Genomic DNA, 13,974 nt, shown 5'->3' on the forward strand with positions numbered 1-13,974 from the left:
GTCAGTATTTGTTCTGCACAAATGACTCAATAACCAGGTTAATAGCGGGTTTTAATCTTAAAATGTTGGTCTCCACAGTCCTCACCTTGAGACTTCCTGATAGGGCAGGCCTCAGATGTCCTCCAGATGAAGACATACTCGCAACCGTCTCTACGGTCAAACATGGGGGAGCCCTAGAAATAGACACACGTGCACAAACAAACATTAAAGTGCCAGCCGTTCAGCCGGTAAGTTGCATGTCTTGAAAACGTAATCTGTTTGCGTGCGCGGAGCTGAGGACGGACTTTGTTGTGCAACTGTTCCAGCCAGTGTGCAAAGTAAACAACACAACAACACGACTAACACAAGCTGGTACAAACTGTGCTTTTTAAAAAGAAAATTCTGGCATGTTTGTGTCATGAAACAAACCACGTTTCACTTGATCTTTACACGCGCATGACCCATGACTGGAGGTGTTTTTATGCTTCAAGTCTATTCGGTCCGCTTTACATGATTACCAACAGTGCTGCGGATGACTAACACTCAATACTGCGCCTGAACGCATCCTGTGTAGACAGAGACGGTGGACTGAAGCGGCTGTTCTACGTGTAAGCTGTTTCCGCAGCACAGCCTGTGACATTGGCTCAGAGTGGGAGCTCCGACACTCACTGGGTTGTCATCACACTGGAGGATGATGCGCGTCGAGTAGCGGGACGTGGATCCACACCGCTCCCCGTTCTGGTACACGATGCTGATGGAGCCGTCCCCCGCCGCCTGTGGGCTGGACTGGACGTATCCCAGGTTGTAGCTCCGTCCGTCAATCAGGCCACAGGCACCCAAAGGACCCACTGGAGAGAAGAGAACGTACGTAACGGACGGGAATGTAAATATTTTGATGTCGGTCGGACTTTGTGATTTGATATACTGTCTGTTGTTGTATTGTTCAGTGTCCACATTGTTCCTGCTATGATTCCAAGTCTTAGGAGCCTTGTAACATAAAATGGAACGATGGTGGGCTAAATCACAATTAAAATGATCAAACTGATGCTTAGAGCACTGTTACTACGTGTGTGTAGGGCTGCAACTATTTTCATTAGGGATTCATCTGCTGATTGTTGTCTAGAATCAATCGATTAATTGCCTACCACCAAGTGAAAGTGATGTCCTTAAAATATATATATATATATATATATATATTCGGCCAGTGGTCCGAAACCAAATGTATATTTAATTTACTGTCAAGCAGCAAACCCTTTTTGCTTGAATAATGACCGAAACGATCAACTGATTACCAAAAATAGTTGCCGATTCATTTTCTTTCCACTGGCTAATCGATTAATCGTTGCTATCGCTGCAAAATAAAAACTTGGACAACTCATTTTGTTTGTTTCGAAATACTACTGGCTTGAAATCAGTGACCTGGGTAACAAAAGTTGTCACTATGCAATTCCAAGGCCAACATTTATCTATTTATCTTAATATCAAACCCCCATATTTCAGTCTAAACCTCGTGATTGCCGCGTGCACGTGTGGGTGGACACATGGACGAGCACACTGACCTGGGCATTCTTTCATGGGGGGGAGGGGTTTACAGACGTTGATGTAAAAGCTGCGCGATTTGACCACATCCGTGTCGATGGCGATCCAGGGGCTGTCGTCTCCGTCCCGGGTCAGGTGACTCAGGTCATACTCATTACCGTGGGAATCTAGGAGGTAGGAGAGGAAGTAATGTTTACACGCACAAGTCAATGATTCCACTCTGCAAACAAACTTCACTCAGCCCTCTAAACACTTATCGACACCTGGTTTATGTTGCCACTTCGACTGAAAACATGAACGATCTAGATGTGTGTGTGTGTGTGTGTCCGTCCATACCACTGATGCGGCAGTCAACCGGAGCAGGGACGCAGGCCAGAGCAGTGGAGAACTCAAACAGGGCATCGTGGACCACGTGGTGCGGCAGAGAACTCATGTCCTCTCGCAGCAGTTTCAACGAGCCAGTCTGAGCGTTCAGGTCGCACACAAAGTTAATGGTGAAGGTGTCCCGAGTCGCTGGCGACGACAGAATCATTTCAATGAACAGGTGGAATGAGAGTCAAGAAAACATTTGGCTCTTTAAAGTGGCCTTGTTTTCACTTGTGTACTTATTTGGTCAAAATTGTCCCCTACATGATGCCAGTCCTGTAATTTGACATGTGTGGGCGGGCACTTAAAGTAGTTTGTTACGTCACTTCTATTCCGACGGCCACACGAGCAGCGAACCAGCTGAAGGCCGACGCTGTTAAGCTTTGCCCCACACTGTTCTCAGTACATATCTATATATATATACAGATTATATATACACACTCAGAGGAACAGACAGAGTGCTGAGGTTACAGGACGACCTGGTTCATGGACCCATGAAAGAGTGTGCAGGGGCTGAACTCGCAAAGCTAGTTAGCCTAGCTTGCTAGCTTCCACTTTCTGAGGGCGAACACAAACTCCCCTTTTGATAGTACACTGACATGAGTCTACTTTGCGTTGCACTCTGTGCTGAAAGGACCTGGCTATACCAGACTCACCAAATCAACGCAACAGAGTAATAGCCAAATCTACACAGCCGACTGGTGATTTCCTGTTCACAACCTGCAGCTGTGCATACAGGAAATGCAAAAATGCACCACAGCCGATCGGAGTAAAGTCAATACTGATTCTGATGGCAGAAAAGAGGGTTTTTGCATCCTTGGTACCTGTGGGACTGTCCAGGGGTCCCTTATATGTCAGTTTGAGCAGGCCATCAGTGGAGTACTGGAGGGTCTTCTCCACCCCCACTGGGCTGGAGGGATGCCCGTCTTCCAGCTCGCAGCCAGCCATGCCCTGTCCGCATTCTGCCACTTCTGAGCAGATGTTCACCTACAGGGTGGAAAGCAGGCGAGATTATAATTTTGGAGAGGGAGCGCTGTCTCACTGGACATTTGGTGGACATTATTTACTGTTGGCAGAGCACTATCAAGGTGTCCGTCTTACCAGGAAGTCCTTGCCATTTGCATTTGTCTTGTACCCGGTCTTAGTAGCCAAAAGCTGAAAGTTGAACTCAAAGCCAGTGTTGGGGTCCACCACAGCGCAGCTCTGAGACACAAAAACATCATCGTGTTTTTAATCTTTCCAACCACTTCAGAATATTTCATTATCTGAAATCATACACATTTTCCAGCAAAAAAATCTTTCCAAATTGTTGTCCTGTCAGTGTGTGCGAAGAAGTTGAATCAGAATGTGCAATATGTTTGCAGTATCAGTGAACTCACATTGTTCTTGGTGGTGGTGATGGCACAGGCTGCGCTGGTCTCCCACATGAAGTTGGCGGTACAGTTCTGGTACATCAGGAACCGCGGGCTTGTCGACTGCACAGTGTGGAACACAGTCACATCTCAGACACGTAACAAACACATTCGGCGTTAACAAACAAGCCCTCCTGTCTGGACTGTGCCGACTCACCACAGCGCCTCTGGAGCAGACCAGGTGGATGTGCGTCGTGTACGCGAGCTTCTGGCCGTCCGACATGCAGACGGAGCCGCCCGTGAACTCCAGCAGCAGCCGGTCCCGCCCCTCGATGATCGGCCCTCGCTTGGACATGCCCATGTTACTGACCGAGACGACCTCCTTTGGAGAGCCCTGAAGACAGAGGGGAGGACACAAAAAACAGCATCCTAAATCACATTCAAGACACAATACACAATAAAAGGCTGTTATTTACAGTATGACTGATCACGTGAATATTCAGGAGGTAAAAACCACACAGCAGACAGACACAGTTAGCAACTACCTGGCGGACATAGTGGAGCATTTTGGAGCTAAAGAGACAGAAAACACTGGACTGACAGACACACAACTCCAAATGACTGCTAATGTTTTCTCTGTATCAGCTGGATGGACCCCAGGAAAAAAGAAGACTGCCCTGTATCCTGCTTCCATTGAGGACTACGAGCACCTGCGAGTCCACCAGGACAACAAACTGGCCTGGACTAGCAACGCCAACGCGCTGTATAGGACTGCTCAGAGCCAACTGTGCTTGCTGAGGAGGCTCGGCTCGTTCATAGTAGATCTATATATCTATATCTATATATATATTGACCGTCTGTGGCACAAAAATGTCCATCAGGATGAATAAAGGTCCATCTGCAGGTGCACTAAGCTTCCTCTAGATTCTCATGTAAAAAAAAAAAAAAAAAAACGCCCTAAAATCTCATGACGTTAGTTCTGAAGTCAGCTTTGGCTTTTGCAGACCTGCTCGAATATGTACTTCATCTGGCAGACGGACGCGTGGCGGTCGCAGCCCGGCACGGCGTTGATGGGCCGACATATGTTGATGTAGTACTTCTTCAGGTTCAGGGTGTCGGACAAATCCATGGCCTGCCAGTTGCTGCCGGAGGTGGAGCGTGACAGGCTGGAGGCAGAAGGAGGTCAAAACGAAAAAGGTGAGGAGGAGGTCACAGTAACAGTCCCACACTGAATCCGTGTCTTCTGGTTTTGCTTGATTTTGTGACTATTTAAGTGTGTTAATGCGTCCATGAGGTACCTGGATAAGTCGTACTGGTCAAGCGTGTTGGGGTCCGTCACCAAACACTCATGAGGCCTTTCCGGACATGCGTAGGATGTGTACCAGCGGAAGTTGTAAGTGTACTTGTCCTCAGTCTGGATTCATAAAAATGAAGACAAGATTAAAATGTATAGATGAATACAGCTCGTACAGGTGAGGTAGAAAATGTGCCTTAAATAGACGTGAGTTGTAAAACTAAAACAATAAAACAATGAAAAGGAAAGGGAGGGAGGGAGGGAGGAGGTTTGCCTGGAATTCGGGTTTTCCAGCGCCGGCTTCTGGGTCACAGAGGAAAGAGATGAGTGTGGATCTGAGAGTGTGTCCTTCGTCGTTGTACTGGGAGCCGTTACTGTAGGTCAGCTGGATCAGGCCGTCGTAGTACGACAGGCGGGAGTTCGCTTGCCCAAGACTCCAAGAGCTGAAGAGGCAGAGGGACGAATTATAACACGGACTACAAGGTCTCAATTTCAATAACGAAAACAATATCAACCCACGTGACGGTAGACAGCTGCATGCCCTTCTTACCTCTTTTCGACCTGGCATGCTCCGGCCTTGTCGGGACAGTTGACCACATTGACGGGACCACAGACGTTGATGTAGTAGTCGTAGTTGCCACTGGACAGGTTGTAGAAGCCACCGGCGGCTTTGGAGAGAGGCGACAGGTCGAAAGAGAGCTCTGTGGAGCGACAGGGGTTGGTCAGGGTCTGTCAAACAGCACAGGGCCCGAAAAAAAAGGCAATGGCACGGATCAGGCTGCAACAGCTAGATGGCTCTCATGTGACATTAAAGGTGCGACCTAAGTTCGCAATCAGTTGGATTTGACCTTTTAGACCCTGGCAAAGTAAAAATCAGGCTACTCCCTGTGTCAATTAGTGCTTCTGCTCGTTTTCCCTGAAAAATCAATGTTTAAAAAGACTCGTCTGGCCTTCAGTGCTGTTTTTTTCTTGCTCAAGTAAAATTTCGATCAGTCCGAAATCGCATTGATCAAACTTTGTGTGTGTGTGTGTGTGAGTGTCGTACCAGCCTGAGGGTCCTCCACCTTGCAGTCGTCTCCCTGCGTCTTCGAGAGGACGCAGGCGGTGGCGGTGTACCACTCCAACTCGTAGACACATCCGTCGGCCGAAACGCTGCGAAGGACGGGAGCGCTCTCCAGGTATCCTGTGAAGACAAGAGAAGCGTGGGAGGACTGATTCCAACGTCCGCAACAAGCAGCGACAACACGGCAACCAAACAGAAACCAGAGGGGAAAAGAGATTAAAGTAATAAAATATTGAAGAGAAAACATAATGAACGCCTGCTTAGCTCTCTGTTCATCATACCTGGTTTGCACTTGAGGGTCAGGATGGTTTGGATCCTCTTCTTTTCATTGACGCAGAAATGTCCGTCAGTATACACCAGCCTGATGTCGTTTCCTATTTTTGTCTTCTGGGGAGACGAGAGGAAGCCGCCCAGGCTGATGGCCCTGTGATTCTTATCTGAAGCAGAGAGACACAATCGATAAACTGCCCTGATGAGGTACGGCTTGCTAATGTGTTTTTAATGGTCGACAACCGTATAAAAAGATGAACAAATGTGACGGCCGGAGGGCTTCCCTACACCCTTTGTACCACCATCACTGATAAAATAAGTCTCATTCCGGTAGTCTCCAGAAGCCCACGTCCTTGTGAAGACTCTTACCCACGGCGCAGATGGAGGCGTTCACCGGGCAGCCGGCGGCACCTCCCGTCTGGATCACTTTGTGACAGACGTTCAGGTAGAATCGCGAGTCCGACTTCGGGGATCTAGCATCCTCCGCCTCCCAGTTCCCACTGCCATCTGACCCTGAAAAGAAACAGCAGATGTTAAGCCACAGCAGGCAAGCACAGAAGCGATGGAAACACGCACACACAAATGATAAGCATAATACTGCAAACCAGCAGTACAAAGCTCGAAGGCCCGGTAATAAATAGAAAGGAAATAAAGCGTGAGCACCACCCAAAGGGGAGTTTGACTGCTGAGCTGGTAAACTCACCGGGGTATCTTGTGAGGGGCGACAGGTCATAGTGTTTGTGGCCGTCTCTGACTCGACAGAGCAGGTCCTCCTTCTCCTTGACGCAGGCGAAGGCCGTCTGCCAGTCAAAGTAATAAGTGCAGTCCGTCTCCCCCGCAAAAGCTGGAGTCCCTCGCCCGCCGTCAGCTGCAGGATTAAAAAAAAAACAAGGCAAGCCATTAAGGATTCATTGAGATGAAGTCACGGTGCGATTCCACTTGTCTGGCGATTTTGAATGAAAAAGGAGCTATCTGGAAATGCACATATCATTCACTAATTCGATTAAAAAAAATGTTTAATGGAGGAACACTTGCACAGGAAGAATACTAGAGAGCGTAGCCTTTTGCTCTTATTTTGACCTTTGAATGTAGCGTCCCTTTGTCTCGATAAGTTTAAGTTTGAAAATGCAAAAACAACCTCGCCATTCATCCTCAGCCTCATGTACAAAATGTATTGGAAGAAGGCCATCTCACGGCGGCAGCGTGCCTTGCCGTCTGCCCCAGGTTCATTCTTGATACTACCACCGGATGGTGCCAAAGTAAAGAAATGTAAAAGTTACAAGGATAGAACGAGGGGGGGAAAAGGTTTCAGTCTCACACGCAGTCTTGTTGCATTCAAAGTTGATGATGGTCATTCTCTGGAAGCCGGAGGAGCAGCTGTTGCCATTTGGGTAGATCAGAGTCAGATCTCCGTCTGAATAACTACACACGGGGGAGGGGGGGAGAAACATGGTTAGAAGGTGAAAGAGTTAAGAAAATCTTTGACATTTCATCAGTGAGCCAATGTTTAAGATGGTCTACCTCGATCATTTTTATGACTTTATGTAGTATGTCTCTACTTTTATAAAGAGTAAAAATATTGGAAAAAATTAAACCTTTGTACAACCTAAAAATTGGGGTAAATCATCAAAAGGATTTTTTTTTTTTTGGTCACACGGGAGTTTGCTTCTGCATCACGTTCACCTTTGTGTTGCGGCGACTGTAAATTCATCAGATTGCACTGATAAGATTTGTTTGTTTGTGGGCTTCATTACACGGGCCGACAAACAGAGAGCAACGTCCTCACATAATAATGGCCAAACAAAAGTTTTGGATGCCCCACAAATGAGGCTGCCAGCGGGTTGAGCTACCTAAAGCTGGGCAGCCGTGCGTGTCGATGTGGTGACAGTCCGAGTGCTGAACTGAGCGAGGGGTTTTTTATTGCTAATGCATTCAGCTTTTCATTTGTGAGTGAACGACGGAGCCATTTTTCTTCCATGAGGTCATACATACAGTCTTGCTTAAATGTGGCTTCCGAATTCCTGCAAAGTTTCGTTCACACATTACCGCAGCGTCTGGTTCCGACTTCGTCCAGCCACCTTCCTCACGCCTCCGGACGTCTTCACCTGGCAGGACGATATAAAGGGGTCGTCGCCACATTCCTTAGTGGGGATCGCTCCACACACGTTCAGGTAGTAGAAGTAGCTTTCGTCCCCCTCACTGGGCCCAGAATGCACATAGTACGGATGATCTGTAGCTGCACACAAACACAAAATGGCGCCGGTTGAGGCTGACATATTTGTCCAGTGACTTATTATTATCGTCATCTTCATCTTACTGTAAGTGTCACTGGGCCACGTTGGATTAAGAGCTTGTATTGTTTCGTGCGTACTTTTTGTTGAGCTCCGAGTTCCGCGTTTGTAACGCACGTAACCTGTTGTTTGCGTTTTGTACCGTCTCTTGTGTATCTGTTGTCGAGTTTTATGTGGCGTGTGATCCCTACACAAATGGACAAATGAATAAAAATGTGGATGTCTGTCAGAATACTGAAATCTTTTCACGCAATCCTCAGCAACAAAGCAATTCCGCGTATTTCTCAAAAATGTGGAGCTATTCCTGTAAAAGATAATGAATACGGGCAAAACTGGACTTTCATTTATGTGTACAACCACTGGTATTAACACTAGGAGATACTTCTAGTAAGACAGTAAACTGTGGCATAAAGCTACTTCATCTAACTGAGATAAAAAAAAAAAAAAGGAGGCATTATGAGCCAATAATTCTTGAAGGTTAAATGTCCAAATCGTGGATAACTCAAGAGAGAAAGGAACGTCAGAGTTTCACGTCGCAGAGTCTGGCTGGCTGGGGTTCCAGACCGTGGAGGGAAGAAACACCTTCCTCTGCGCTTGTGTGCTCACTCGAGTAGTTTGTGAGAAGCGGGCTGAGAAATGAGGACATGTTTGCAAAAGTTCATTGTGGCCGCTACTCACTTCCTTTAAGGGGGTTTTATTACTGTATAAAAAACGAAACAAAAAAAAAACGTGAGGTTAAGAGCACGGGTCCCAAACTCAAATGACATAAGAAGACACATGGACAGGTCAGGTGTCAAAAAAAATACACCAGTGCTATTTTATTTTTTTATTTTTAAACTATAAATTTCAACTACTCTTTCCTCCATCCTCTCCCTCCGTAGGTTTAGTCATTTCTCCCTACGTTGAGACCGTTACAACGCGGTAAGCATGGCCAAAGGTTTGTGTGTTCATAATGACAAGTTGAGCACTACGGTAAAGGTTGCTTTGTTAAATGTGAAATTTGCAAATGTGAATACTTCAAAATAAAAGACGGCGTAAACATTTCAATGGGTTTAGAGGGAGAACTACTTACAGCTCAAGGTGAGAGGCGTTAGGTCTATGGACAAGTCATGCTTTTCGCTGGTCAGTTTGCAGTCATGGCTCTCCAGATAGTCTCTGTGACACGCGTACTCAGTCACCCACTCCACCTCGTAGCGACAGTTCGACTCTGCCGTCATGGTGGGATTGCTGCCCTGCGAGACCACAGGACACGTTCAGCACAGCAGGAATTGAGTTACGCTTCTGCGAGTGCAGTGAAGAGTGTGTGTGTGTAACCTACCGAGTGTCTGCTTGACGGGCAGATGAAGGTGATGGTGACGGCGGGGTCGTGTTCCTTGCAGATGTGTGGACGAGACGAACCGGCACTGGATTTGTACTGCAACCTCAGTCTTCAGAGGAGAGGAGAGGAGAGGAGACAAGAAAACGAGTGAGGCGAGTAAAAAATCTGATTCAAGACATTCCCCCTTTTCAAAAAGTAAAAGTTCTGTCCAATAAAGATGGCGATGTAGCAGCTCAACGCGGACTAAACAAAAACACATCAAGTACATCTAAACTCAAAGCAACAGAACAGCAGCTGCAAATCATCCCCTCCGCTCTGACTCAAACAGACAAGTGCCCCCGTGCAGCGTTCACCAACGCGATACCTGTCACTGGACACCAGCTCCAGCTGCTGGGTGGGAGAGCCCATGTTGTAGGAGCCATTACTGGTGATCAGGCAGGCTGCAGAGCCCTCTGGACAGGATTTGTCTGGGCGGTCTGTGAGAGAGAGAGAGAGAGAGAGGATGAGGACGGATGTGAGGAGATGGGAAAGAAAAGGAAGTTTGTATTTAATAGCAAAACAACTCGGTGCATGTGCGTCAAACTGGGCACGCGCGAATATCAAGCTGCAGCGGCTCCCTGATTGCAGGGACTGGCTTGACTGCGTGGCGTCTCTATTTTCCAACCCTCTGTGAGCGGAAGAGAATCCAGCCGGACATCCCGCGTTGCCCTGGACTGATCCGATCCGCCCCTTCACTCACCGAGAGTCCGGCAGATGTTGATGTAGAAGTCGACGCTGTCGTCACCGTCGTCCACCAGATATCCGTCGCTCACTTTGATCAGGGGGCTGAGGTCGTGCTTCTTGCCGTCCGCGTCGAACGCGTAGCAGGGCACCTGGGGGAGAGGGGGGGCAGCTTACTCGGCAGCGCTGACATGCTTTCATAAACACCTGAAGATGCGCTCGGAGGGAAATGGGGGGTTATGGTGGAAGTGACTTACAATAAAAAGGTTCGTTCTGTACAGGGGTCGTACAGGTCTGTACAGTATGGCAACTCTGATTAATGTGTCCACATCTAAAAAGGACCAGCAGATTCCCTTTATTGGATTTTAATTAATGGGTCATTTTTTTGGGGTTCGTTATAAAAGAAAAAATGGTACGTCATAAATGTGTCAACTGACTTGTTGCCATGGTTCGACATGTGTGTCCGTCGCTGAAAGAGCAACTTCAATTCATTTCACACATTCTTTCAATCATTCCGTGTTAGCAGCTTCACCGGGACGACATGTGACATGTCCTCTACACCTCCTCAAACTCCGTGGGAAGACATTGCTTCTGAAAAACACCTCTCTGGGCCCGTCGTTTCTTTCACACCCGAACAGGCGCCGCGTCAGTTCGCTCCTTTCTTGCGCGCAAAAAAAACCCTGAGTCAGCTGCCCATCACATGTTCCACACCACATACCTCTTTCCGTGGCTTGAATTTATCATTCTTGCAGGCGGCGTAGGTCCTCCACTCAAAGTAATGCACACACTGAGACACGGCAACAAACTCCGGGGTCCCCTGCAAGCACACCAACACAAGAGGAACGCGGGCAAGACAGACAGTTTCATGTTAATAAGAGTGGCTAACGCATCAGAGTGCAAAGACGGAAGCGCGACGTGACATTAAGGGGAGGTTTGGTAACATGTTGGCTGCTCTGAGTCAGTGTTTGTTATAATACAGGATATACATAGCTGTAAATGTACACATATATTTGTTTGTCCACAATAGTCTCCCTGCGATTGGTAACTACTCCCCAAGACTTGTGAGTGACATCATTTCTGCATAAACAATCTAGTAAAAATAAATCTTGTCTGTAAGTGTTGACAATAACTAAACAAATAAACGGCGACTGTTATTACAGATTGGCTCTCACACTTCTTTTCAGCTTTAAATGAGTTTTTGAGGTTTAATAAAAGCCACTTTCATTTCTTCACTCTGCACTCTGTAAACTGGAATTCTAGTCCTTCCTTGACAGGAAATGACATGCGTCGTCGTTGTCACCCCCCCCCCCCCCCCCCCCCCCCAAAACCGCAGACACACACACCATTGACTCAAGTGAGCACATAGATAGCAGGTGACTGTTGCTGTGTGGCTTCTATTTACAGATTCACTTCCTTTCATTGTCGCTTACAGCAGACGGCTGCTTCTGGCATCCCATAACCCCACGTCTTTTGTTTTATATACATATATAAGTTCAACCCATGGAAATACGGGCCAAACGAAAGCTCAAAAATAATGGGAGGGGTTTAATCTTTGTTTTATCTATCCATTTTTGTCATAACGTAACGTATTGAATACAAATTATTGACTCAAAACAGCAAAGCACATTAACGCTTGTGCTACATTGTGCAACAGTGTCAGGGGCAGTTCATGGTGGAACTTTACGCCGCAGCAAAGTTTATTATTTTGCACCTTTGGAGCGTGTGAGTGGCGACATGCAATAAACTGCATCTACAGTTGAATTTCTGCTGATCAAACCTGATTAACTTCTCTGTATATATCCTTAATCAGGTGTCTGACAAAGTTGGGGGAAAGTGTGGGATTGTGCTGATAACCTGCTAATTAAGTTGGTTTCCACGGCTGAAAGGCCCTATTTGTTCAATTTAGGGAAACACGCAGTAAAAAAAACAAAAAAAACAAGTTCTCTCTCACTATAGAGCCACCGTTGCAGCTCACAGCTCGCTCTTTAAATCGTGACAAATAAGCAGAGCATCTACTACGTAGATCAGATATATTTAACAGCAAGGGATTTTAAGACGTACGCTATAAAAGTACAAAAGCTAAACAAAAGGCAAGCCTAAAGGAGGAGGGCGGCAACTCAAGGGCAGCTTTCTAAAAAGGTGATCGCAATATAGTTTAAGACACAATGTGTTGTAGCCCTCATAGGAAAGCAGGACTGTGGTTGAGTGGATCCAGTGCAGACACTCGCAGAAGACCAGTGTTAATAATGTATTTCAATATGTGTTCGACACTTTGCGTTAACCAGGGAAGTGACAAGGGCGCCTCGGATTTATCCTGCCGGCCCCCGCTGCTCCCACCTATCAGCCTACACACAGACCCTGGAGCACCACAAAGTCTTACCATGGTTTTCCCGCACTGGAAGCTGATGCTGGCCTGAATGTTGTTGTCGCTTCCTGGGCATTTTTCGGTGCCGTTGAAATCCAGCACAGCGGCAGAGAGCCTCTGCAAGGCCAGCTCACCTGCACATTCAAGACACGAGTCAATTACAGAGCATTTCATTAACAACTAGGACTCTTCACGCAAACACTGAATTCAATTAAGATTCTTTACATATATCTATGAAGGTTTTCCCAACACACACACACACACACACACACACACACACACACACACGCACGCAGGCTCTCCTTCTCAGGCTGGGCATCCCTGTATGTCACTGTGGCAGACAGTCTGGCCGACTGACGTCTTGACCCTCCAACCTCTACTGACCCGCTGGCCCTGGAAACCCCCACAAAAGCACACAAGATAAAACCTCCGGGACCATAATATCCCGACCCTGCTGTCAGTCTTTTGCATTCATCATCTGAATAGATAACAGACAGCGGTGGGAAAAGTGCTGCATGTGAGGAACAGTTCAGGGCGGCTTAATAAACTCGCAGCCAGATAGAAACGCAGCGAGACCAAATCTACCAAATCAACGCTCGGCATAATGAATAATCAGTTTCCTTCTTCTTGGAGGTCCGGTCTAACACACATTCAGTCTGAATAAAGTGCTCTCGGTGAAGCATTATAATTCCCTTTGTGTGTATGTCAGTGTTTAGTCGATGACCTCATGTTCCTCTTGTTCGCAGTTCAGTTTCTCTTGTTAAATATAAAATGTCACGAAATATTGAAAAAGGTTCTCGTTCCTTTTGATCCTTCCATAAAAGCCAGTCTAATGGAAACTTGCATGAGCTTTTGGGTGTGTGTGTGTGTGTGTGAGCATGCGCTCTCTCTGCTTCCTCTGATACGGCGGGACTGTTATCACAAAGGGACCATTAAGGCATGTGACTGAACAACAGTGGCGTGACCTACTAACACCAAAAACTGACTCTACTGTAGGCTGGACTGTTCAGACGAAACATGTCCCGGCCTGCTGCACTTCTGGTTCCAACTCAGAAGTCAGGACTCGCTGCTTGATCTCTGTTATCTCAACAAAAGTGGGTGGGGGGGGGGGGGGGGGGGAGGTGGTCTATCTCGTTAGTGACAGTACATTTTGCAGTTTTCCTAACAGGGAAACAGGGATTTGCACAAAAATAATAGAAGTAACAAAAGTAAACAGTGACATTAATAACAAAAGTTATAATATACAAGTAATATATATATATATATATATATATATATATATATAAGTACAATTAAAGGTACAAAAATAGAGCGCAAAATGGTTAAATTAATTAATGGATAAAAAAAAAAAAAAACACAGATTACTAACCCCCGCATGTTCAAAACTTTACTTAGGTAAAAGTACAGACGTTTTATC

At 46.6% G+C, this 13,974-nt stretch overlaps 1 protein-coding gene across 1 annotated transcript in view; it reads right to left on the reverse strand.

Moving 5' to 3' along the window:
• Window positions 1–13,974, reverse strand: part of igf2r (insulin-like growth factor 2 receptor) — a 31,516-nt gene that overhangs the window by 12,551 nt on the left and 4,991 nt on the right. Inside the window, exons 3-26 of the mRNA XM_070925582.1 lie at window positions 12,573–12,691; window positions 10,911–11,009; window positions 10,212–10,344; window positions 9,837–9,948; window positions 9,473–9,581; window positions 9,227–9,386; window positions 7,910–8,099; window positions 7,182–7,285; window positions 6,567–6,731; window positions 6,233–6,376; window positions 5,875–6,030; window positions 5,576–5,713; window positions 5,081–5,231; window positions 4,805–4,973; window positions 4,535–4,650; window positions 4,243–4,402; window positions 3,454–3,630; window positions 3,264–3,359; window positions 2,986–3,087; window positions 2,709–2,871; window positions 1,855–2,031; window positions 1,539–1,685; window positions 649–827; window positions 86–173 (exon numbers count right to left, since the gene is read on the reverse strand). Coding sequence (XP_070781683.1) covers window positions 86–173; window positions 649–827; window positions 1,539–1,685; window positions 1,855–2,031; window positions 2,709–2,871; window positions 2,986–3,087; window positions 3,264–3,359; window positions 3,454–3,630; window positions 4,243–4,402; window positions 4,535–4,650; window positions 4,805–4,973; window positions 5,081–5,231; window positions 5,576–5,713; window positions 5,875–6,030; window positions 6,233–6,376; window positions 6,567–6,731; window positions 7,182–7,285; window positions 7,910–8,099; window positions 9,227–9,386; window positions 9,473–9,581; window positions 9,837–9,948; window positions 10,212–10,344; window positions 10,911–11,009; window positions 12,573–12,691 — 3,354 coding nt within the window. The remainder of the gene's footprint in view (window positions 1–85; window positions 174–648; window positions 828–1,538; window positions 1,686–1,854; window positions 2,032–2,708; window positions 2,872–2,985; window positions 3,088–3,263; window positions 3,360–3,453; window positions 3,631–4,242; window positions 4,403–4,534; window positions 4,651–4,804; window positions 4,974–5,080; window positions 5,232–5,575; window positions 5,714–5,874; window positions 6,031–6,232; window positions 6,377–6,566; window positions 6,732–7,181; window positions 7,286–7,909; window positions 8,100–9,226; window positions 9,387–9,472; window positions 9,582–9,836; window positions 9,949–10,211; window positions 10,345–10,910; window positions 11,010–12,572; window positions 12,692–13,974) is intronic.

This window comes from Enoplosus armatus, chromosome 19 (assembly GCF_043641665.1).
Source record: "Enoplosus armatus isolate fEnoArm2 chromosome 19, fEnoArm2.hap1, whole genome shotgun sequence".
NCBI classification, from domain to species: domain Eukaryota; kingdom Metazoa; phylum Chordata; class Actinopteri; order Centrarchiformes; family Enoplosidae; genus Enoplosus; species Enoplosus armatus.